A 26,814-nucleotide genomic window follows, 5' to 3' on the forward strand; every position below is an offset into this window, starting at 1 on the left:
TAGTTCTATCAAACATGTATTTTCTGTAATAAATGTAGTTTTCTTATTTTCCAAACTAGAGTTGTATTGCATCCTGAAAGTGTGCTGCTCCAGTAGGAAATCTGTGTTAAGTTCAACTTCTGCCAAGCATTTAAACCCCAAATGCCATCAATTGTAGCCACTCGGCAACCAGTACAGCAGTTTTTGGATGTAATGTTTGTATAGACTTAACAACTCTTGAAGTGTTGTATCAAGAAAAAATATAAAAAGAAGAAAACTCCTGGATGCCAAGATCCAAATTACAGGCAAGTACTATCTGTTGAGAGAACTCCAGCAGAGATTTAAAAACACAAAATAAGCAGCAAGTTAAAGTGTGGAAATATAGGCTGTAAAACCTTCTAAGTGAGTTTCACAATTTCTCCCTTTCCAGACTTTCCCTCTTCCCCCAGCAAAGGAAAAGACCACATGTTTGATAGGTTTACTTACAAACTCTGTGGATCATCTAGTCCAACTCCTGCAATGCAGGAATAGCCATCCAATCTTTGCTAACAAATCTCCAAGGAAGGAGAGTCCACCACTGTCTGAAGAAGTCCGTTCCACTGTCAACTAGCTCTTGCCTTCAGAAAGTTATTCCTGATAGAATATCCTTTCTTGTAACTTGAAGCTTCCCGAGCAGGAGAAAACAAGCTTGCTTCCTCTTCCATGGGGCAGTCCTTTAGATATTTGAAGATATTTATTTTCTAGGCTAAACATACCCAACTCCTTCAACCATTCTGTCAGAGGGTCATTATGGCTACTCTAGAGTAACTCCGCTTGAGTCCAGTTTGTCTTTAAAGACTTTTATCGTGCAAAGTATTTAAAGTGCAGAGACAGCTTAAAACATGACCTCTCATTCCGAATCAGAATCCGGCAATGGCGTACGTCTGTTCTTACGCCTGCAAAGTAGTCGGGGCACCCCAAAACGCCTCCCCCTTGACCTGCGTCACAGTGTTCTCCTTAACTCTTGCGCCGGAAGGAGCGATGCCCTCTCAGTCTCCTCCCTGTCAAGGTGGTGGAAGGGCTGTCCAGCATCCTTGAGCCCTTGCCTGCATTCTCCTCCCCTGAGCTTTCCCATTGTTCCGCACGCTGGTTTCTCTCTCCGAGTCTTTCCCCTCCCCTCTGGCTGCTTCAGACCCACTGCTGCTCCCTGTGCTTGGCGAGGTGGACGTTAGGATGATGGGGGCTGGCTCCCTGTAGGGAGTCACCCTTACACATTCCTTATAAGGCTTAGTTTCCAAACCCTAGATCATTTTGGCTGCCCTCCTCTGCACATGTTCCAGTTTGTCAATATCCTTCTTAAATTGTGGTGTACAGAGCTGGAAACAGTATTCTAGGTGTGGTGTGACCAAGGCAGACTAGAGTGGTACTATGACTTCATTGACCTGAACACTTTCTGTTGATGCAGCCTATAATAGCATTAGCTTTTTTTTTGCTGCTGCATCACACTATTGACTCATGTTAAGCTTGTGGTCTATTAAGATCCCTAGATTCTTTTCACATGTACTACTGGCAAGCCAGTTGTCAGATTCACATGCCTTTCCATATATCAGTCACAAAAGTTGCACAGGCAGTAAAACGTAGCTTAGTTCCAAAGTGGTAAAAGTTCCTAAACTATTGCTATAGGAACGTGAGAGAGGCTTGTAAAAGCCATATGGAGCACTGAACCTAGACCACCTCACACATAGAGTTCACAGGTAGACTGGGAGGGAATAAAGGCTTGATTACCTGTTTCTGGAGCTGAATATATTGGTAAATTGCCTGAAGCTGGTGTGGATACCGGTTTCAGACATTCCGAGCTGGCAATACATTGCTCCAGCTGAAATTGCCTGCAGAGACTTCTTGCCCCCTAACTGAGCAGTTTAATGAAGACTCAATGGCCCTCTGGCTCACAGTTAAAAATAAATTTTCGGGTTTTTTGAAAGGCAATTAAAATCAAGAATTGCTGAAAAGAAATAAAGAACATATAACTTTTCTATGTCTGGATGGTTTGTTAAAACAAAAATATTTTAAGGTTGTGCTAAAAAGAGTAGAGTGAAGGTGCTTGCCTGGTGTCAGTAGCCAGGGAGTACCAAAGTGTATGTGCTACCATGCTAAAACAAATTATTACAAGTGTGAAATGAGTATTATGTGGCATCCATAATAGTTTCAGTTCTGAACATCAAAATGGTTGTGTGGGCATATGTTGGACAAGATGATCCCACAAATAACCTGGTTCCAAGCTGTTAAGAGCTTTATATAATAATTGTAACAATTTGACCTGGGTTCACATTCTGGGAAAATAAAGATGGTGGGCAGCTGCTGGCAAGTACAGTCGTACCCTGGATCCTGAACGTCTTGTGAGTCGAACGTTTTGGCTCCCAAATGCTGCAAACCCGGAAGTGAGTGTGAACGTTCTTAGGAAGCTGAACGACCGATGCAACTTCCGCAGCTTCTGAACGTTTTGGAAGCCGAACGGACTTCTGGAACAGATTCCGTTCGAATTCCGAGGTACCACTGTACTTTATTTTGAAGCAAGCCTTGCCAGGATTAAAAAACAGAACAAAAACACAGCAGCAGCACAATTGTCCGGGGATATTCTGACACCAATGGGCACAGCAACTGCTGTGGTGAAATATAAGTAGTGAAATATAAGTAAGTAGAGGGTAATATTGGGGAGGGAATTAAATATTGCCCTTAATAACTTTCAGCTCTTCTAGTGTGCCTTCCTACCACTGAAAGAAAGTTCTTTGACACCAGCATAACAGTGGCTTGGTGGTGATGTTTGCATTAGTTATTAAATTGCCATGAAACAGGATGCATTAGTGAGTAAGAAAGGGTTACTAATTAACTTCCTAGTAACTTACTAGATGAGGTGTATTCCATGAGGACTGATTCTCTATGTGTAACTATGCCATATGAATGAGCAAAATAGGAAATCTTGTCACTGCTGCTTGAATAACTTTGTATTTTCTATATCTTTCATTTTGTAGTGGCTGTTGTGCCCTTTTCTAAAGGGAACATGAGATTTGCTCTGCATGACAATCAGAAATTTTAAAGGTAAGTGTATCTTTTGGCACACAGAAACTTTAATGATATTCAAATGCTACCTTTTTTTAGCAGAGGGTTTCTGTGTACATGTCAGGAAGAACTTTCTGAAGGTAAGAGCTATTTGACAGCGGAAAAGTTAAATTGGAAAAGTTTTTGTTGTCCCCTTTTAGATTAAAGTATTCATAATTGACAACCAAGAATCTGAGCTGTCTGTTCCTTGTGCAAAACTACTGCAACACTGATGGTGAAAAGGCAGCACATTGATTTCTGTCAACATAATGCTAAGAACATTTGGCATGTTCCATCTGTGAACATAATGTGGCCTCTTGCATCTTTGTTTCATTCAATAAGAATGAAGTCCTATGCATGTCGTCTTAGAAGTGTGTTCCACTAAGTTCAATAGGACTTACTTTCAGGTAATATGATTGTGTACTCTTGCAGCTGGAGACAAGGATTCAAAGTTTAGCATGTTCAAGTGGGCTTTAGGATTGTGCTTCTTGGTAGCAGTCCTTGCACTGCAAACCTCTTTTGAAATGGAGAAGGCCTTCCATAAAAAGTTTCCTATATAGGTTCAGTTTTTTTGTTTTGGACATCATTAAAAAGATTCAGCAAAACTATTTTATTTTCTGTAGCACTGTCTTCATACAATATCAGATTCTTACAGTTCCTAAACACTTGCATTTTCTGACCATTCATTTCACTTTTTTAAAATCAGTAACTTTTGGTCTGATTCAATTCTCCAGTTTTGTGGGTGGGGTGGCAAAAAAGAAGTGTGCTATTAGTGCATTTTAATTTTTTACCCCAATCTCTTCGTAGGTTTTCCTTTAGTGACATGAAATCTTAAAAGTGCAGGCCAAATAATAATAAAATGGGAGCAACTAGCAGCAGCGTCAATGAGCTTCCGGAAAACGAATACTTAAAAAAATTGTCAGGACGAGAGAGAATCTCTGAGAATGACCCATTCTGGAATCAACTGCTGTCTTTTAGCTTTAATACCCCAACAAACAGGTAAGGTGTTTAGTATATGTGTAAAAGATTTTAAGTATGGTAGTCTGAAGCTTTTGGGTGGTTGTGACTTTCATTTGCTTGTATTTTGCAGCTAGTGTTTCTAGCCCTCTGCCTGCAGATCGTGCCTCTTTATTTAAAAAGCTCTTCAGCCCAGATACAGTATGTAGCCACTGTGCTTTTTGCCCACCCTCGTTCCTTATCTGCTGTAGCAAGCAGGACTCTGATTTTGCCTTTCAGCAGGTGAGAAAAGGGGTTGGGTGAAGGGAATGATAGAATAGTGGAAGGAGGGGAGCCACAAGTGCTGCCTTTCAGTGATTTAGTAGCCCTACCTAGTGACAGTAATAGTCATTCTTCTTTCTGTTATTTGTGGATAAAGGTACTTCCAGGTGTCACAAAAGGAGTTGAGGTAAGCTTACATGCTTGTTGTGAACTCATTCACTAATTTGTGGGTGTCTTCTTAGATGCTCAGATTAAAAAGCATATTCCTGATCATTCTTAACAATAACTATCGGTGTAAATATAGAAGAGCTTAAAGTGTATTTATTTAATTATTGAAGTCTTTCTATGAATTCAGCCATATTACTGTATTATTTGTGTATGCCAAGTTCATTTTCAACTGAGAGTTACTTGAGTGTCATGATTTTGGGTTCCCAAGTGGTGTTTTTTAATCAAAACAATTACTCATTTGCGACTGAGAATTGATTAAAAATGCACTATGTTGTGCTTAGCACTAGATGGTGCTGCTGCATGAGAGGAGACCAATTGTGAGAGCATGCAAATACTGTAGCTTAATGGACACTTCAGATGTAAAGTGTTTTTTACATATATAGAATTTTCAGGCAGAAAATTGATGCAAATCACATAGACATTATCAAGTGTGTGATGATCCCACACCTGTCGGTTTTACTATTTGTTCTTATACGAAGAATCTGTGTTTGGGTGCAGCTTCCCAGCACACCCATGCAGTGAAATAGATAGCCATGCACACTCTCCTCTTCTCTTCCTTTCACACACTCTGATTTTCCTTTAACAGATATGACCATAGTTTTCTGTGACTTCCGAATTGACAAACCATGGTTTGCATAAACATTCATTTGCCTGCAAGCCAGTTCAGACTGGTTTGGAGGCAAGCTGTAGTTTACCACAAAAATACCCTGACAGATGATTATCAGTGTATCAGCATGTGCACAAGCCTAACTCACCTAGCAGTAAATCATGGTTGAACCAGCCATATTTTATTTTAATGCCTGCATTAATACATTCTGCTCTTCTGCATCTCTTTAACAGTGAAATAACTTAGCCTGCAAAACTTGAGTGCTTTGCTCACTTAAGTTAAAAATAAAGTTGAACTCTTACTCATTTAACAATAGTAATGCGTGATTCGCTTTACAAACTCCCTCTCCCCCATCAGTTCTGATAAATATCACAATTAATCTTGTATTTTACTGAACAAACACCAGTGCTCTGTTCACCAACTCTTATGGTTGTTTGGCACATAATGCTTCTTCTGTGCAGGTATAAAGAAAAGGCCCCATGCAGATCTGGGTTCATTGCTGCCACTTGCCCCTTCTTAACATGTGCACATATGTGCAGTCTTCATGACCAAACACATAGTTTATTTTCCCCACTAACTGTACCAATGTGAACCCATATAGGGAAAATTATGTGTAGAGACATGGAGTTAACTTTCAACAAAGTATGTTCAGGATTGCAGCCTTATTTTAATTCCCAGTTTGATTCAGTGTGTGCTAACTGCCTTTCCTTCATTCAGCTACTTGCGTGTTGGGGTGCTTGCCCCTCTCCTCTCTAGCACCTATACATTTGTGGTCTGGTACAGGCAGCAACCATTTCCTGTGTGCTCAATTGACACATGTGATCGCCAATGCGCGGGTCCTTTTGGGAGAAGACAAAATGGCCCATGGGAGCCAGGAATGGAACCCCCGCATGAAATGGTCACCTCCTGTATTTGTATCTTGGTGGGTTAAGGCTGTTCCTATGGGCAAGGAAGTAATAAAACCCTTCAGTATGTTTATTTCAATGAGCCTTCAACCTGCTGTTATCAAAATAACATACTGTTTGAAACATGTGAGCACATTTTTCTAAATGTACCCTTTCAAAATGCATTTTGGACTGTGTTCCCACTCTATTTGGTCATGGCTAATTTTTACCTGCTGTTCCCTCACCCATCTGCTAGGTTGGCCTAATATGAAGCCTGTTTTTTCTAAAAGAAATAATGAAGCTGTATCTGTGGGTGTATATGTACTTGTTCAGATACCCTGACAGGAAGCATGAAGAAAAACTGAAATGAATGTTCAGGGACTCAGCTTTGCAGCTGCAAATACAGTCATACCTCGGTTTAAGTACACCTCGGTTTGAGTATTTTCAGTTTAAGTACTCCACGGACCTGTCTGGAACGGATTAATCCACTTTCCATTACTTTCAATGGGAAAGTTCACTTCAGGTTAAGTACGCTTCAGGTTAAGTACGGTCTTCCAGAACCGATTACACTCTTACCTCGACTTAAGTACGCTTCAGGTTGAGTACTCTGCGGACCCATTTAGAACCGATTAATCCACTTTCCATTACTTTCAGTGGGAAAGATCGCTTCAGGTTAAGTACGCTTCAGGCTAAGTACAGACTTCCGGAACCAATTGTGTTTGTAAACCGAGGTACCACTGTAAAACGTTTTGAATGTGTTGTAAATTGCAATATACAATTGTGACACTAGATGGCAACTGTGAGCTATAGTAAAATGATTTTAACGAAAAGCATTTTCATAACGTTTTTAACATATGTGTAGATTCCACTCTAGTCACCGTTTGTAGTGTTCCTTTTTGTTATTGTTAACATGTCAGTTCTGCTATTGTGTGTAATTGTTCAACAGGTGTGGTTTCAAAACTATTTTAGTGGCCTTATCTATATGGGTATGTGTGGAGAGGAAACTGGTATGTACAATGTGGTATGTCTAAATAAGGTATCATTTGAAAGCTTTTCACAATCTTCCCTCCATAAAGCAATACTTTGTGTGAGTGGTCCTGTACAAGCTGAGGGGTACATCTCTTTTCCCTGATCCATGGTTAATTGCCCTTGGTCTATCGGAGCTATGTGTAGTTCACAGTACAAGTGTGACTAATGAACAAAAATATTCATATGCATTTCCTTTATGTGGCTTTGATGATAATCTGTGGTCCTGCAGATGTTGTTGGAAGAAACCTCCTATTGCCCCTGTTTATTGGGTATGCTGGCTGGAGCAATGAGTGTTGAAGTGCAACAATATTTGGAGGGCCACAGGTTTCCCATTCCATCCTTAATCCTTCCTATCCTCACCAGTTGCCCTGCCTTTCCCTACTGAATGCTGTTTTGTCCAGTTTGGCCCTCCTTTAATAAGTTGGAAACCATCTCCTTCTGTTGTCTTTTTCACTTCTCCATCGCCCACTGTGATAAAAAGAAACCCATTCTTCCTTATCCATAACTAGTCAGTCATTCTGTGCTCTAATCATAGGTAAGCACTTCCTTCATAAGTAACTTGCTTATTTCTTATCCTTTGTTTAAGGGAACATTGATCCTAGCATCCTTGCCATTTGTCTTAGAGAGACCCAAGTGTGCAGAAATGGCAGTGATACTAGTAGTATTCACTATTGAGTCTTGTCTTATAGATGGAAATGGTTCTGGTTCCTTAGCTTTGTAGCAATAGGAATTTTGGTCACTGTCGGTGCAGGCTTTACCTTGACATACCTAGCAGGTGTAAACTTGTTGAAACCTTTGCTCCAGAGTCCTTCACTTCAACCTGGAGAATGTGGTTTAAACCTGCAAGGCAGGGTGAATTTTCTATATCAAGCTTATAAACGTTGCTTGACTTAATTTAACATCACTTTGACTGTGTAGTCACATATTATTGCCAGTGTTGTGAAACAATTAAAATTAAGTAGCTGTGTGAGATAATTATCATGGATTGTGCAAAGTTTTCCCAAGAGTAGCCTTGAAAGCCCATCAGTTAACACTAAGATTACTGTTGATAAGTATCATTCTTTTTTAAAAATGTAGGGAATAAATGCATCATTTATGGAAAATGTCTTTTTCTCCCATCTTTGGTGAACAGTGGTTAGTACATTGCAGATGAGTACTGAGTACTGGCAGTTCCTTTAAGAATTCATTCAGGGTATTTCTGCTGGTTGTGCCATTATGTGAGTGTTGGTTCTTGACTTCATACTGATGCCTGTAACATTCATTGTTCACTTCTAAGTTTGAGTAGTTGATCTTACCAACATATCTTTAATATTCTGTGAAGCACAATGCTTTTCAGTGCAGCCAGTTCTCATATTCAGTTGCCAGTCATCTAAGTATAAATATGTATTTGCATGTCTGAGCCAACCCTGAGGCAAATCAAGTCTTCCTTTGATATGCTACCTGTCTTCCATCCCATGGTAGATAGGTAGGCAGGATTTTTTTCAACCTCACAAGCTATTTTTCAGGCACCTTTTTTTTTCTTGGAGTACAACTGTGGATTCTTGGTTTGTAACTAATTTTTAAAGGGACCATGTTTTCTTCTGAGTAAGTGTTTGAAGAACCAGTAACATTGGCTGCTTCCACATCAGCCCAAAATGAGGCAAAGAGCTCCTTAACCCTGTCCAAAGTGTGAGCAGCGAGAGATGCTTGGTTGAACAGGTTAAGATTGTCCTCCCCAGAGACCAATAGAATCTTAATGGATTCATGAAAGCTCAGGTGGGGTTCTAGTAGGTAGAGCAAGTGATCCTGTTGAGGCCCTTGGTATATCAGGTAAGTAAGGCCAAAGAAACAGGCTGGGTGGTTGCTGTAGTGGTGAAAGATGTGCTGTGAAGCTAAGCACATCTGACAACATAACTGTGCCTACTGTGTTATGGTGAGGGCAGTGAAAAAGACCCACTTCTTTGCCTCTATTGCATCCTCAAGTGGCTGTCCAGTGGAGCTTTTCAAATTGTCCGATGTCTGTTAACATCTACCTGGGACATGGAGTTATAGACCCTCCATAGCAATTTAACACAACATCCACATTCACTGCAGTCTGCTGTGAGGGGGCCAGTGCAAAAATCTGCTGCAACATTTTGGGATCAGTTCAAGGTACTGGTTTTGTTGTACAGCTTGGGACCAGGATACCTGAAAGGTTATGGTCAAAGCAACACTACCTGAAATATAGTCTTACCCCTTATATACCCAATTGATCACTGCACTTTGTAGGTGCAGGCTTCCCTCCTGTGAAATTTTGAACAGATATCCTCTCTGTTGTCTTTTCAACACCTACCAAGACCAATTTTAAGGGGATAACTTTCCCATTCTGCCAACTGTGTTGGAATTGCTTTTAGATGTTTCAATTGTAGATGTTTCAATTGTTTTCTTGTTTGTGTGCTTGCTTGTGTGATAATATAATAGACATTTCAGTTGGCCGCTGCCACTTGTCTTTGTCTTAGTTTGTCTTTGTCTTAGGGGAGGGCTGTGCTTAAGGCCTCATGGTGTTCACCCTGCAGATTAAAGTGATTGAAAGAGACATAACCCATGTTTCATCTTGAGAGAAAGTGCCTGAGGTGTATATTGGTGTGTGTGTGTGTGTGGTCCTTTGGAGAAGCCTGCTTCTTTGGAGAAGCCTGCTTAGCTGGATTTCATTCTAAAAATTCCAGTTGCCTGCCCTTACTGTACATGCGTGTGAGATTATCTAACGTTTTCTTAACACATTGCATTTTAAATCCCAAATCAATGTTGTTTAAGTCTAGTTTAACAGTATCTTAAAGTTCAAATTATTGAACAGCTGTCAGTCTCCTAAGTGAACTTTTACTGCCTGTTAAATAGCAGGTCCTCCCCGGGTTAGTTATTCAGAATCGTAAAGCAGTTTGAAGTCTTAACAGTGCCACTCTGTGGGCTAATGAAAGGATCCATACTAGAAAACTGTGTTTCCATCTTGGTATTCATTCATTCATTTTTTACACGAGCAGGGCTTCCGTAGGGATTGTGGTGCAAAGCAAATGTTCCTGCTCCTGTGCCACTTCATGAATCTTGGCTGATGACATGAGTGTGCATTTTCTGTGCAAGTAAGTAGAATAGTTCATCTTCTGTCACCTTAACAGAAAAATTATTTAGGGATTTCCCCCCACCATTTGTGCTTATCCCCCCCCCCCCGCCAGAATGTAACTCTTACTGTTTATATGACAGTTGCCTCTGCATTTCCTCGGAAGGGTTGTCATAGCTTCCTGAATGACTTGTGTATTGACACCCCCTTGGAGATCTTAGCTATATAGATTTCAGTAAAGGGAGAATGTTAAAATTATTCACTGGGACATCATCTTAGTTAAATTAGTGAGATACCTTTTTGTTAATGAGTACTCGGGTGAAATAAATAACGGTTAGTAGGATGAATGTTTGAATTACTCAACCAGGGAAATTGCGAAAAAATTGAAAATGCCACTGATGGATGGAGAAGAATCTGGAATGTGGTTGCATTTGTAAGATTTGGAAAGGAGTAAAGTCTTGTCAGTATGGAGACAAAATAGTTATAGGTTGTAGCCATATCACACTCCAACATGTGCTGCTATGGAGGGCAGGGGAAACAGGTATGTAGAGCCGGGCAACTGTCAGGGAATTATGGACCTTTAGCCAGGGTTTAAAGCAGACTTGCAAAACCCTAGCTAAGAGGAGTCTGGCTACTGTTAATCATAGCTAACATTAGTGCAGATACAATACTAAATGTATTGGGGTAAAGGGGTGAATGATGTTGTGTGATATAAGGGAGCACACAAGCCTGCAGCCCTCTTATTTATTAAGCATGGTTAAGAAATTGACAGTCATACATCTGCACAAAACCTATTCAGATTACCAGGCTACACCTGAAAACCACCACTTCTCTTATTTCTAGTAATAGAATAGCACTGATAACTAGACTACAAGTGCTGCAGTTGGCAATACCTCTTGTCATTATAAAGATTTAGAAACTTCAAGATGGAGTTTGTTCCACCTTATCTTTCTAGAAATATATAAAGATAAGGTGGAACCATATTTTTGAATGTTAAACATTTATAAAGGTTCTCCTTTTTATTTGTTTCTCATATTTTCCCTAATTTACTTGGTAAACATATTAATTGCATAAATATATTAATGTTTCTGCAAAAACATAAAAATGTGTAGGTGTTTTTTTAAAAAATGTTTAGTTTAATTGTCCTACCTCAGTTGTGCTACCTTTATGCCAATGAAAACAAAACAGTAAAACCAAACTGCATTGTGGTAATCATCTAATCTAGTGGAAGTATATCTTCTGCCAGCAGGATGCACTTGGCTCATGACCAGAAAGTTGCCATCTTCTGTTCTACAGCGTTTAGTTCCCAGCCCTGTTACGTTACCCATGTGGGTGTACAGTACAGTTCTCATGAGTCAATTTGTCTTTAAAACAAGTTAGGCTGCTGTTACAGCTGCAGCATGGAGCACTCAGACCAAGGTCTTCAAAACTAGAGGTTATTGAATGGTGAAGAGCACTTTGCATAGCTATATGGTTTTGAGCAACCATAAGCCCATCATGCCACTTGAAGGCAACACTTTGTTTTTGTTTTTAAAAGGGAAAAATAAAAATTTAATGGCTTCTCACAGAAGCTTGTTAGCAGATCTGTGGCCTAAAAACATTCTGTGTCAGGAAGTGATATATCTTGATGACAAGCAGCCAGCTGGACTGCTTTAAAATGTGGGGGAAATTTGGGAAGTCTTGATTTTTCTTTTTGAGAGAATTATAATGGGATGTAGATTGTGAAGCATTCATTCTTCCTTTTCCTTCTTCTTACCATTTGTTTTTAATTTTAGCTGTCTGTTCCTTGGACTAAGGAAAAGGGACCACCTAGGAGATGAAGCTTTAACACTTCTTGCATGTAATCAATAGGATGCTTTAGACTTATATTAGCTTTGTATTAATAACCTGCCTCCACTGGCCCTGCTCTGCTTGCGTGTGTGAAGTTATATCTGGTCTGTATTGTAGGTTGACTCGTGTGCTTGTATGATAGGGCACTGCTGAAACTATTAGTGGTGACAATATTTGTCATGATCCTCAGGAGGCATTTCCAAAGCTAAAGGCACACTCCTAACTCGATTGACATACAATAAGATTGCATAAAGTTGTGACCCACCAAATGCACCCACAAGGTCCTGCCAGGTGGCTAACAATTTGGGGGCAAGCAGGAAAAATGGCACGTTGAACCCCCAGGGGTCTTTGTTCAGCTTGGAGGACGGCAAGTTAAGGAAACCTTTCTAAGCAATTACATGCCATAACTTTTGGTATAATTCGATTTAGGGCCAGCAATTTTTGACTAATGTGACATGTGTGTTTGTGAGAGCAAGGGGGAGAACCCCTTCAGCGTGAAAAAGACAAAACAAAATGCAAAGAACCTGATATTTCAGTTATTTTGTTACAGTTTTTTAACACATTAAATGTTTTACTATTAAGAACATTTTTAAGGTGTCAAATGCTTGTTAGTCACCCCATTATAATTGTGCTCATTGACCAGAACTCTGGATGGTGGAAAGAGGTTGACTTCCCAACAAGTTGTATAGAGTACTGTCTGCATGTTTTCCCTTGTATCTCAGCAAGCAAAAGAGCTAGAAACAATATTTGTTGGGTTTTTGCTTTTAAGTTTAAGCGTTGAATCTTCGAGGGTAGGGGTCTTGAATATCCCTTGGGTTGGGCGTGTATAAATCTATAGAAATCATTGCAAATATTAAGAGTTTCAGAATGTAATGCTACATAAAAAATACTGTTTTACTTATTTTATTAAAATTATAGGCAAATGGGCATTCACTAAAACACTGATGTGTTGCTTAATATAAATGCAATTTGTGGTTATATGTGTGATTTAACAGGAGAGAATAATCAGGTGGGAAGGATGAGGGTGGTGTTGTGCCTGGTGACATTTCCCAGTAGATGCTCCTACCTCACCTTTGTTCATTCTGTGGTTGAATCTCAGATGGAAGGAAAATGACAAATAAAAATGGCTAGGGGGGATTTGAAGGAAATAATTGGTTGGTGAGAAGCATACTTTTTGCTCTCCTGTCCCCCATATTAATGTAACATGTAATTGTTTCTTATAGGTGGCTGCTAGGCTCTTGTTTGCACATAACACTAAGCTAAACCATAGCTAAGCATGAACGATCTAGTGTACAAAATGAAAATAATGGCTTGTTCACTCCTTCCCTGATCTTGTTGCTGCTGCAGTATCAATAGCTAAACCATCTGGCTTAGTGTTATGTGCAAAATTAGGCATGTGGGTTCAAATTTAATTTAAATTTGTTCTAGTGTTTTAACTTTTGCATGTTTTAAAGTATGGTTGTGCATTTTTCTCAATCTTACTGTTTTACATTCTTCTAAATCGCTTTGAGGTTTTTGCAATCTAGCAGTTTAACAATAAGCCATTTTATTGACTCTTATCCCCATAATTCTTAATTTGACTTGAAGATGAGTGAGAAATCCAGAATTCCCTGAAATAACTTTGCTTTACATAATAATCTCCTAGAGAGATTGGGGCTTCAGCATGTACCTGTACTACTTCTAAAAGTGAGAAATCCCTTTGACAACATCTGGGGAGGATATATAACTATCCCATTTTTAATAGCAACACTGGGAATGTGCAAATACATTATTGCATGAGTAGATACTTGAGCTTCACGATAGCTCTCAAGTGGACTTCTGCTGTAAGTGCAGTTTGACCTTCTCCAGATTTTGATTACACAAAGTGGGTGGCGAACAGCCTACTCTAATTTTAGGAAGAAATTCCCAAATTTCTTCCAGAGCATCTCAGCACTGGCTTCCCCCTGATGTCCTCTCCCCTTACTCCATGGGTAGGCAACCTAAGGCCCGGGGGCCAGATCTGGCTCAATCGCCTTCTAAATCAGGGCCCGCAGACGGTCTGGGAATCAGCGTGTTTTTACTTGAGTAGAATGTGTGGTTATATTTAAAATGCATCTCTGGGTTATTTGTGGGGCCTAGGAATTTGTTCATTTCCCCCCCTTCAAAATATAGTCAGGCCCCCGACAAGGTCTGAGGGACAGTAGACTGGCCCCCTGCTGAAAAAGTTTGCTGACCCCTGCCCCTAAGTATTGTGTAATGCTGAATGGCTCAATGCAGTTACTTTAAATTTGGCATTTCAGCATGGAATTCAGCATGCTGAGATTCTTGGCTTTCATTTTCAAAAGCAAATTTCTAGGTTTGAAGGCGAGATTAAAAGTGTGCAAGGAAATGCCTGGTAGAACCTCAGAAGCCAGATGAGGGCTGAGCAGCATCTCTGGTGTTCATGAGCAAAACTTCAATACCCTGCATGACTGTTTGCTTTTTACTAAGACTGGCAGAAGCAATATAAATTATGCAAAGTGATCAAATGTATGAGAATTTGGCTTTTTGAATTGTTTGATTGTAATTTAAAAATAAATTAAACATCCCTCTCAGTATAGTGAGTAGCGCTCTGCTACCTGCCATCCTTATGTCTTGCCTGCAGTCTGTAAACAATAAGTTGTGGGAAGTAAATAATTATAGACTGGGCATCGAGCATAATATTCTATTAGGTTATTTGAAGTACAACTAGCTGAAAACTTAATAGTACCAAAAATATTAATTGCCACCGAAAGGTTAGCAATTCTCACGGAAAAAGCTGGTTTAACAAAACACGATGTGGTGCTGTGGTGTCCAAACTTCCCAAATGTGCACAGTTATTTTTATTTGAAACATTTTGGTCAATCTATATTAGTTATTAAAAAACAAATAGTTAATTTGTAATTGTTTTGGAGCTTTCTCATTCCTGGAGTAATTATGATAGCATAGGAAAATAGAACATCTACAGTATATATATATATATATATATAAATGTAAACTGGGCATGTGGGTTATTATCCACTTTTCTCCGAAACCGCTTCACCGATTGCGTTCAAATTTGGACACAACTTCCCAAGCGAATGTCCGAAGGCTCTTATAAAGTTTGCTAACACATATGTCACACCAGTGCCAGGTAAAACCCCCAAAACCCAGTGTTTCAAAACACACCACTCAAACAAAAATGCATGCTGGGAAAAGAACCAGGTTGCAAACCAGCGCCCTCTAGCGGCAGCTACACTGGTACTGCACCTATAAAACCTTCCCTCTCAACACCACCTTGGCTCCCGTTTACATACTGTACTAGGCCGAAGCCTTTACAGACTAGGCTGAATGGAGGTACTGACTCGCCTGGGTGGGGGTTGGGGGAGGAGGGGACGGGATAGGTCAGGACATGGGACCAGTCACATGGATGAGCTGGGGGGTGGGGGGGAAGAGGGGGCGTGATACATCATGGGTTGGGACAGGGTGGGGGAAATCACACGGATGAGCCACAGCAACGCGTGGCAGGGCCAGCTAGTAAAGTATATTATTATATAATGCAATAGATTAAAATTAGTTAAAATATTAAAATTACCTTGCAAAAATAAGCAACCCCTGATTTGCTTGGGGCTTGCATGACGGTGGAGCGTGCATAAGCCCGCCATGCCCCATTACACCCTGCCTCCATTGCTCCCCCTTTCCGGCCACTTTCAGGTCGCCGCAATGCACACGTGTACAGTCACATATCAGTTGGATGTGATTAAATTGGTTGATGCCTGATTTTTGTGTGTGTGTTTTTGTATATTGTTAAATAAGTATTAAAAGTGTAGTATAATAACTTTTTTCCAGGTGGTGAATGTAAACATATGTATACATTCCATTGGCTTGGGGTTTCTACCATGTGTGCATACTGTACATCTTTAAAAGCCGCATCATAAACTTTTGCAAAGTGTGCAGAAGTCCTTGAATTCTTACTTTTAAGGGTAGAACTCATTTCCTTTTAAAAACAACAACACAAAAACCCAAAACTAAGATGGCCATTCTCCACTAGCATATTTCCTCTTATGAGCATTTCTGCAGGCTTTTGATTTTCAGCCTGTGGACCGGCCTTGTGCCATTCTTAATTTATATACAGGTCCTAGATCTTGAGGGTCTGTACTTTTGCAGACTGGCATGTCTCTAGAAGTAATAGGTACACAGAGGCAAGCTTTAGTAGAATGAGCCATGCTTCTAGTCACCCATACAGTGGCATTTATGTATTTAAATGCCTTCCAGATGGTCTTGGTCCTACAGGGAAGTAGGGGCATCTGTTTTAAAAGTTTACTTCAAAGCCTCCTGATGAAACCTGGGCGTAGACCTGGGATATATTTGTGTTATGCTTTTGTTGTACATTTTTAAAGTAATTGTTTAGTGTTCTTGTGAGCTGATTTATTTGTGGGCATTATTTGGAAAAGCAACATCTAAATAAACTTGATGATTGTAGGCGTGATCAGTTCAATCCCTTGATCAGCGTCACTGTTGGATTATGCTGGAATGCAGAAATCTGTGAGGGAAGAGGGAAAGAGACTGTAATAATGCAACTACCATTTTTTATTCCGACACACATAGTTGCAAGATGACCTGGGATCAAGCTCGACTTTAGTCACAGACTCACTGAGTGATATTGAAACACTTGTGTGTTCATAGATTTGCCCATTGGACATATTTGGAGACAACCCTATGGTCACAATTGTGCTCACTTACTATCCTTTCCAGTATTCCGCTTATATGTACTGAGGACATGATTCAGCACTGGAGGCGCATCAGTGGGGGCAGTGTAAGTGATGTTGATGTGTGATTTCCCCACTACACATTGTTTATGCAACTACATTAGGGATGTGGAGCCTGTGGCTCTCCAGATGATGTTGGAGTTCGGTTTCCATCAGCCCAGACAGCACAACCAATTCACAGATATGACAGGCAACATCTGAAGGGGCATAGATTCCCCACCTGTATTTTTACAGGGATAGCCTCTTACATTTCCACTAGTAAAAAAGGGGGCAGGGTGGGAAGATTTCATGCAAACGTACCTTTAAAATTAGAATAGCACCTTCAGTATTCAGGTGAAACTCTTCACAATTTAAACATTATGGGTGAATGGTGATTTATGACTATCAAATGTTGTCAGTGAAACTTAACATGCTCTGCGGTTCTGGAAGCATGAGGTGAATTCGGATTACTTATCTCCCCTTCAATGTGTGGCCACTTAGAGAAGGTTCTGTTTTCAGTTCAGGTGATGTAATGGCTAGCTCCAACAGGTGCGGCCAATATCTAACAGGAGCAAACTTTGGGTCCTGTGTATACACAGAAAAGCTGGCAAATGTTCCCTGAGAGTCAAAAGCCCAGGAGCTAGTGGCCTGTCATTTAATGTTATTCAGATGCAATGAGGTAGCCCAAGAAGGTAAAGTAGTGTTTGCATGACATCATGAAGTCAATGGAATGCACATATTCTTGCTCACTTGCCTTACTGGCATGCTAGGCATTTCACCAAAGTAACAAGCTACCCATTGTTAGGTACTTTCTGCACGCCTGGGATTCCAGTGTATCATAGAATCATAGAGTTGGAAGAGACCACAAGGGCCATCCAGTCCAACCCCCTGCGAAGCAGGAAACACCATCAAAGCATTCCTGACAGATGGCTGTCAAGCCTCTGCTTAAAGACCTCCAAAGAAGGAGACTCCACCACACTCCTTGGTAGCAAATTCCACTGCCGAACAGCTCTTACTGTCAGGAAGTTCTTCCTAATGTTTAGGTGGAATCTTCTTTCTTGTAGTTTGAATCCATTGATCCGTGTCCGCTTCTCTGGAGCAGCAGAAAACAATATCTCTCCCTCCTCTATATGACATCCTTTTATATATTTGAACATGGCTATCATATCACCCCTTAACCTTCTCTTCTCCAGGCTAAACATACCCAGCTCCCTAAGCCGTTCCTCATAAGGCATCGTTTCCAGGCCTTTGACCATTTTGGTTGCCCTCTTCTGGACACGTTCCAGCTTGTCTGTATCCTTCTTGAACTGTGGTGCCCAGAACTGGACACAGTACTCCAGGTGAGGTCTGACCAGAGCAGAATACAGTGGTACTATTACTTCCCTAGATCTAGATGCTATACTCCTATTGATGCAGCCCAGAATTGCATTGGCTTTTTTAGCTGCTGCATCACACTGCTGACTCATGTCAAGTTTGTGGTCTACCAAGACTCCTAGATCCTTTTCACATGTACTGCTCTCAAGCCAGGTGTCACCTATCCTGTATTTGTGCCTTTCATTTTTTTTTGCCCAAGTGTAGTACCTTACATTTCTCCTTGTTAAAATTCATCTTGTTTGCTTTGGCCCAGTTGTCTAATCTGTTAAGGTCATTCTGAAGTGTGATCCTGTCCTCTGGGGTATTAGCCACCGCTCCCAATTTGGTGTCATCTGCAAACTTGCTCAGGATGCCCTCAAGCCCATCATCCAAGTCATTGATAAAGATGTTGAATAAGACTGGGCCCAAGACAGAACTCTGTGGCACCCCACTAGTCACTACTCTCCAGGATGAGGAGGAGCCATTGATGAGCACCCTTTGGGTTCGGTCAGTAAGCCAGTTACAAATCCACTGAATGGTAGCATTGTCTAGCCCGCATTTTACCAGCTTCAGCAAGGCCTTTGACAAGGCACCTTGTCAAAGGCCTTGCTGAAATCAAGATAGGCTACATCCACAGCGTTCCCTTCATCTACCAGGCTTGTAATTCTGTCAAAAAATGAGATCAGATTAGTCTGACATGACTTATTTTTCAGAAACCCATGCTGACTTTTAGTGATCACAGAGTTTCTAACTAGGTGCTCACAGACTGTTTGCTTAATGATCTGCTCTAGAATCTTTCCTGGTATTGATGTCAGGCTGACTGGGCGGTAATTGTTTGGGTCCTCTCTTTTCCCCTTTTTGAAAATAGGGACAACATTTGCCCTCCTCCAGTCTGCTGGAACTTCGCCTGTTCTCCAGGAATTTTCAAAGATTATTGCCAGTGGTTCTGAAATCACCTCTGCCAGTTCTTTTAATACTCTTGGATGTAGTTCGTCTGGCCCTGGAGACTTGAATACACCTAAACTAGCCAAGTATTGTTGTACTACCTCCTTACTTATCGTGGGCTGTGTTTCCCCTGCTGAATCATCTGCTCCATATTCTTCAGGTCGGGCATTGTTTTCTTTTTTGGAGAAGACTGAGGCAAAGAAGGCATTGAGGAGTTCTGCCCTTTCTCTGTCCCCTGTTTGCATTTCACCATCTTCTCCTCTAAGTGACTCCACTGTTTCCTTGTTCTTCCTTTTGCTACGGACATACCCATAAAAGCCCTTTTTGTTGCTTTTAACCTCTCTGGCGAGCCTGAGTTCATTCTGTGCTTTAGCTTTTCTGACTTTGTCTCTACACATGCTGGCTATATGTTTGAATTCCTCTCTGGTGATTTCCCCCCTTTTCCATTTTTTGTACATATCCCTTTTAAATCTTAACTCAGTTAAAATTTCTTTAGATAGCCACCCTGGCTTCTTTAGGCACCTTCCATGTTTCCGTCTCATTGGTATTGCCTGAAGTTGTGCTTTTAATACAGTATCTCCCTTTTAACAAACTCCCAACCATCATGAACTCCCTTCCCTTTTAGTATTTCTGTCCATGGGATCTCACCCAGCGTTTCCCTAAGTTTTCTGAAGTCGGCCTTCTTAAAGTCTAGGATTTGAGTCTTAGTATGCTTGGTTGCTCCTTTCCGCTGAACAATAAACTCCAGAAGAGCATGATCACTCCCACCTAATGGTCCTGCCACTTCTACCCCACTAACCAGGTCATCACTATTGGTTAGGACCAGATCTAAAATGGCTGATCCTCTTGTTGCTTCTCCCACTTTCTGGACAATGAAATTGTCTGCAAGGCCAGTGAGGAATCTGTTCGACCTTATGCTCTTGGCTGAGTTTGACATCCAACAAATATCAGGATAGTTGAAATCCCCCATTACTACTATCTCACCTCCTTTTGAATGCCGGGTCATCTGTTCCAGGAAGGCATCATCTGTGTCCTCAGTTTGGCTTGGGGATCTATAGTAAACTCCCACAATGAGATCACTGTTATTTTTCTCTCCCTTAATTTTGACCCAGATACTCTCAACTTGGCTTTGAAGTTTTAAATCCTGGATCTCTTCACAGGTATACACATCCCTGACATACAACACTACTCCTCCTCCTTTCCTGTTTGGTCTATTTCTCTGAAATAGATTGTATCCCTCTATTTCTACATTCCAATCATGAGACTCATCCCACCAGGTTTCAGTAATGCCTATTATGTCGTATTTAGTTTGCTGTACCAATAGCTCAAGTTCATCTTGTTTATTTCCCATGCTCTGTGCATTAGTATATAGACATTGAAGACCATTTATCATTTGCTATTGGGTTATTGTGATTGAGTAAATTATGTAGCACTTGCAAGTTTTATTTATTTGGCCAAGAGTAAATATTCTCAAAGCAGACAACAATGAAATACAACACAGTGCAACAAAATCATCAATAAAACCAGTAACCATGCTAATGCAACATCATCCAGCCCCTAACAGCTACAACAAAAACCACCAGCAGAAGAATAATAAAAAGATAGAAAAAAGCAGTTCAAAACATTTGAGTCTTTAGTTGGCGTCAAAGAGGCATTGGGTGGTTTTTAGTTTGCATTGTGCTATACAGTACTATAATTCATTGTTTTTTCATTGTGTTTATATTATTTTCACTTACTCTTGTGTTTTTGATCAGAGGAGGTCTAAGATTGCAACGCATAAGAACAAGATGTTTCATAGTAACAGATGTTAGTTGCTTTCTTTTTTTATTTATGATTATGTCTTATTAATTACCAGAATTGGCAAGCTCAGAGTGTTTGCTTTAATCAATTTTTCTTTTTTCTTCAGTGCCGAGTTAAAGCTTTTGGAAGAAGCTGCTGTCTCGGTCTGCAAGTCTTTAGGTAAGAAGCTATTTTGATTATGGCATTTATTTCCATGTTCTTCGTACTGTCAATGTTCCTAGTAAATCGCACTGCTCTATAGAAACCTTTATATCTGTGGTGCATTTAATATCTCCCATCTGTGCTCTGTACGTGGGTTTCTTAGAACCTCTCTTCACTCCCAAGGGTGTATGAAGACATATTGTGCCCGCATGTGCTGTTTGAACATAAAGTTTTCACAGGTTTTTGCTTTATTTTGTGTTCTGTCACAGGAAGTGGCTTGGGTACAGCTTTATTAAGATGTAGTAGAACAGGTTGTTATTCATCCCTTTTTTTTAAAAAAGGAAAGGACTTTAAAGCATTGTTTTTAAAGGAAAATATGTGTGGGAGATAAAGCAGAGGCGGAATACATAAAATTTGCAATCAGTGTTAGCTGCCTTTTTTGAAATTCTGATGTTTGATCCTATCTAGAACATCTTTTGAATTTAAGAAGTGTCTTGATCAATCAGAGGAAGGCATACTGGAAATCTTAATTATGAATTTTGAAATTTCTGTCCTGCCATATGGCTTCAAAGAGCTCTTAGACTGGCTTATTCTTATAGATTCTGTTTAACCATCATGGCTACTAGCTGGACATGGCAGAACTGGATATTATGGGAGACACCCCAAATGGCAAATCTCTTTTAAATTCTCCCCTCCCTCTTTAGAACATGTAGGAACTACTTATGTTATGATGCTCCCATACCTCTCCTCCATTCACATCATGGGTCACCACTAGAAGTTGTAGGAAAATGCACAACAGCATATTCTCACAGTTTGAGAGTTTACAATATTTTAAAGTGGTTGTAACATGTCCTTTTACCTGCAGTTCATAAATTTAACATATTGATGATGATAAAGATGATAAATGTTACAGCTGGGGTAGGGACAACAATTAAGTAAGAAATGCTGGTTCAACCTTGTGGTTTCTCTGCTGTCTCACATATGGATTCTGTGGAAACTTCTAAATTTGGGCTAGATTTGGACAAACAGCCTGTATGTGTGGTGCTCTGCTTCCACTCAGTACAAATCTTGAAGCATCTCTTTTCATAGGCACCATTTATGCCCCTTAATATCTAGTTCCATGCAGCCAAGTGAAGAACACCTAACAATTTGAATTCTATAGAATTCTATGAATTCTTGTGGGAGGCTACACTTGGAAGTTTTGCCATGATCACATTACATGGGCTCTCCAAAAAGGTTGCCCCAAAAGCCTGTATTGGCCCTGATCTCCAACTCACGGCATGGCTCCCTTGTTTGCTTACCCTTCAGATACTGGATTTTGCCCCTACGCGATTTTATTCTAAGCACATTCGTTAGGAAGTAGGTGCCACTGGGTTCAGTTTGGCTTATTTCTAGGTCAGGTAAGTGTACATAGGATCACAGCTGTAATGTTTGAACCTGAAGTGTAACCTGTTCAATTCTTCCTCCTAGTGGAGAATAATCCTCGAACAGGAAATCTAACAGCGCTGATTAAAGTCTTCCTTTCTAGAACCAAAGAGTTAAAAATTTCAGCAGAATGTCAAAAGTAAGTGCAGCATATTTGTGGGTTTTGTTCACCTTCACCAGCCCGAGTACGCACTAGGGAGCCAGCTGGTAAATTTTATTGTGCTTAGAAATCAGCAATGTGGCTGGCATAGTACCCATCCTGGGTGCATAGCTAACTGCAAATCTGGTTTTGAGTATTTCTGATAAACCGAAACTCTTGTGTCAATAAATATTGTACGCTGTGGGTTCTGAGACCTTGTGGATAGCAGTCCTGGCTAAATAAAGCAAGTCCTATTCAGACCTACACAATTGTAAAATGAAGGAAGATAGATTGGTAGAAAGTTATTCCTTTTTTATCCATGAGTGTGCAGAATCATGGAATCTTCCTAACAGGTAGATTTTTCAGAAAGAAAAAAGTCTTCTGACCAATAAGAGACTTCCCTCATTGTGAATGGTTAGCTGAAAGTAGGTTTGTTATATAGGTATCACACATCTATACCAGTTTTGAAGAATTCGAAAAATGGGAGCTCTGAATAGCACACATACTACTTTTCTGCACAGATAGAGCATACCTTGGTAGGGTAATCAAGGAATATGCAATCTACATTTCAGTCTGTGCTGGGAATAGTCTGGGAGCTGTTGAGATTTCCCATTACCTTCGGGATCTCTTGTCTCATGTTTATAGTGGGTTTATTATGAAATTTCACCAGAGTACTGTATCTTGAATTATGACCATTTCCTCACTTGCATGTCACTTTAAACCATAGTTAAACTAAACTCGGGTTTAAATGTGAACAGGTACACTGCTGAAAATGTGGGCCCTTTGCTCTTCCCCTACTCCTGCTGGGAAACAAGCTACGTTCTAGTTTAGTGTTGTGTCTGAACCCAGACTTGTGGTTTGTTTCTTGCCAGACAAACCATGAGTGGTAATCAAGAACAAAGTCATGGTCTGCTTGGAGAGAAACAAGCAATGAACCCAGTTTTGGACGTAATGCTGAGCCAGACCCAGCAGGAGCGGTGCAGCAGTGAAGCACCTGCGATTTCAGCAGCTTGCATGAAAACGCTGCATTTGAATGTGACGTGCATACCAAACCAATTAAGTTTTGCCCTCTGTTTCTTGGTCCCTTCAGCAGGTCACGCTAACTAGTTTGCAATGCATCCTGACATCAGTAGCTGAAAAGGTCAGACAGTCGTTTTGCATTGTGTAACTAGCCCATGGCACTGCCTTCTGTTTTTATTGGCTGCTGTCTGGCTCAGTCTGCTGGCAAGGCCCATGAAGTTGAGCAACACAACATGGTTGCTGACATAATGGTGGATTGTAGAATGTAGGTTGCTTGAACAATACCCACCTCAACTTTATACAAACTTCTTCCTACGAGTGTTATGTGTCTGTAACATCAATAGAAGCTGAGGTTACACTCAGGGAGATATTTTGGGGTTGCAGATACAGTCAGCAAGCTATCCTATGCACTAGATATCTTTAATCTGATAACTTATTTCCAGTTAAACTGCTTTCATGTCTCATAATTGTGGGGATGAGGTATAATAATGTTGGAAAGCAGCGGTGTCTTAACAGACTTTGCTGCTTGTTGCACAAGAAATATTTGCTTGCATAAGGTTGTATTAATCCTTATACTCTGTATACCCCTTACACAGAGTAGTGCTGTCCCAATTTTTGCTGAGGGTGAGGAAGGGGAGACAATAAAAATGGCTTCCCAATGCTTCTTTCTTACATTTATAGTCTGTGACTCAAAATTCCTTGGAGCTTAGTGTTTAAGATAATGATTTAGCAATTATTTTATGTGAGTGTTTTTTCCATCTACAATGTAGCAATCGCTTCTAATGTTGTGCCACCAGCTGTCTGGTTTGCAAAATAAACATTTGTTTTTCAGCTTAAGTGATTATTTTTAGGAGTATTTACAAACCAGCTTGATGAAGCTTTGCAGTTAAACCTCAATTTGTCTTAAATCCTGGGCATTATCTCTTGAATACACTACATTAGGATAGGATAGAAAATGTGAAATTCCATTTCCCCTGTTTTCTCCAACAAAATGGAATTTCTTGCATTGCTGAAAAGTGCTTCGTTCTAACATTTCATTATGCAACTGGTATAGAGATTTTTATTTTGAGCAGAAGGGAAGAAGTTCAAGGTACAGACATACAGTATCTAGAAACTAAATAGGGCAGGAAAGACCCAAGACCAAACTCATGTTATATACAATAGTGATTCTTAGTATTAATGCTGTTATTCTTTGCACTTGTTCAAATATATCTATCTATCGCCCTTTTTATTGCATATTTTTGGCTCACACAATACCTTAGTTTTAATTCATACAAGGTGGCCTACAGGAGCAGTCCTTAGCTTGCGGTAAAGCAATTCTTATAACCAGAATTCTTGATGTGTTTGAGGTATGTGCCATTGAATCTTCTGTTTCTCTTCTAGCCACCTCTTTATCTGGCAGACTCACAATGCACTGTTCATTATTTGCTGCTTGCTCAAAGTGTTGATCTGTCAAATGTCAGAAGAGGAGTTGCAAGTTCATTTCACCTATGAGGAAAAAACACCAGGCTCTTATGGTAAATGTTTAACAATTTTAAGGGAACAAATGGCGTCTCGCATATGCTGAAGACTTCTGTTAAAATCTGTCACAAAATATGTCAAAACACAGTAGATGTTGGGAAGATAAGATGGATCTATAGATTTTACAGACGATAGCCATCTGTGTTTTTCTAGAATATAGAGTAGTAAAGTTTACAGGAACGGGATGGAAGAGAGTGACAACTTGGACTGAAATAGCTGTAGAGCCTTGTGAAAACTTTAATTACATGGTAGAAACCTGGCTGCATGAAATACCTACTTCTAACTTAGACAAAGTTATAAACAGTACATCATAATATAGCAGAAGGGAAGATGGGGCTGCAGGGGCCTCTCCATCTTGTTATTTGGGAGATCAGCTCCATCAACCTTCTCCTCTCCTTGAGCTTTTTCCATTCCACTTGGTCATTACAAGAACTTTGCAACTCAGAAACAATGTCAAGTACTGTGTGCTTTTCTCATCCTTTCTCCCAGCCCCCCCCCTTTTTGCCACAAAGAGCCTCAGTTCATCTGGAACTCTGCACATGCTCAAGGTCTTGTCCTATGAGTATGTGCTTGGTAAGTCTTTGCTCTGAAGAAAAGGCATGGTGATAGTGCAAACCAAGAATAAGTTAAGCTGAAACCCAGTATCGCTTTATTAGGGTAAGCCACAGTTGTTACCACCAAAGATCCTCCCCAGGGTGGCTGCTGAAGAGGGGAATAATTGATATGTGTAATGAATCATGTATGGGTACACCTAATTTGTCCCCTGGAACTAGTGTTGTATCTAATGCAGGTATACCTCTAATTTGGTAGTTAGTTGTTTCTTGTGAGTATAACGGAGTAACTAAGGTAAGGACCCTTGTTTGCATTTCCTGAGAAATACAAGCTCAATTTCTGCAGCAGGCATAGTAAGACCTCTTAAAGCATGATCTGATTGGCTGAGGCTCCTTTCATTATTCTGTGACAAATTTGTGATGGGAAAACATAATTGTTATGGCTAATGTCAATTCTCTCTCTCTCTTTTGTCATATTCCTTCTACCTAGCGCTGTCCTTAACAAAGTTCCCCTCTATGACAGAGCCCATGTTTGTTAGGATGTCCCTTTCCTATAATTGTGAACACCTTGGTCCCCGACTTGTCCAGTCTTATGGGTTTGATGCTGGCCAGGCTGCTGCATTTCACAAGTTTGCTCCAACCCTATCAATCACTATGGAAATAAGGGTTTTTCTTTTCATAGCTATGCCTTTCACCTCCTTTGCTTCCTCTTTTCATTCCTTGTCTCTAAGCAGTGCTTGTTCTTTCCAAGGTAATCCTGTTCCTTGCAATAACATTTGTGGTGGGCAGTCATGTCCAGAAAGGATCCTCAAATTAAGAGTCCTGTGCACACAAGTGTAAGATGACACATTTATGTGTAAAAAAATTCCTTCAGTAGCACCTTAAAGACCAACTAAGTTTATATTTTGGTATGAGCTTTCGTGTGCATGCACACTTCTTCAGATACTGAAGAAGATTCCTACAGGTATCTGAAGAAGTGTGCATGCACACGAAAGCTCATACCAAAATATAAACTTAGTTGGTCTTTAAGGTGCTACTGAAGGAATTTTTTTATTTTGCTTCGACTCAGACCAACACGGCTACCTACCTGTAACTAGAACATTTATGTGTGTGAGAGATATGAGCAGATCTGAGAACATTTTTCTTGTCTTACCTTTAAGATTCTATGCCTATGGGTAAAGCCTTGTCTTAATACAGGCTTTATAAGACAGAGCCCCTCTGGAAGCCCATTTTTGGCTTAAGAGCAGGGGGAAACACTTCTGGTGGCATAATCTG

The 26,814-nt window shown here is 40.3% G+C and overlaps 1 protein-coding gene across 2 annotated transcripts in view; it reads left to right on the top strand.

Moving 5' to 3' along the window:
* The window catches only part of DYM (dymeclin), a 164,314-nt gene that overhangs the window by 10,547 nt on the left and 126,953 nt on the right, over positions 1-26,814 (top strand). Inside the window, exons 2-7 of one of the 2 annotated variants that reach the window (XM_035100630.2) lie at positions 2,988-3,054; positions 3,862-4,053; positions 4,430-4,459; positions 20,849-20,901; positions 22,354-22,447; positions 24,851-24,984. In XM_035100630.2, coding sequence (XP_034956521.1) covers positions 3,914-4,053; positions 4,430-4,459; positions 20,849-20,901; positions 22,354-22,447; positions 24,851-24,984 — 451 coding nt within the window. In that variant the 5' untranslated portion in view covers positions 2,988-3,054; positions 3,862-3,913. The remainder of the gene's footprint in view (positions 1-2,987; positions 3,055-3,861; positions 4,054-4,429; positions 4,460-20,848; positions 20,902-22,353; positions 22,448-24,850; positions 24,985-26,814) is intronic. The other variant, XM_035100631.2, reaches the window with a different exon arrangement.

The sequence above is a fragment of the Zootoca vivipara genome, chromosome 11, assembly GCF_963506605.1.
Source record: "Zootoca vivipara chromosome 11, rZooViv1.1, whole genome shotgun sequence".
NCBI classification, from domain to species: domain Eukaryota; kingdom Metazoa; phylum Chordata; class Lepidosauria; order Squamata; family Lacertidae; genus Zootoca; species Zootoca vivipara.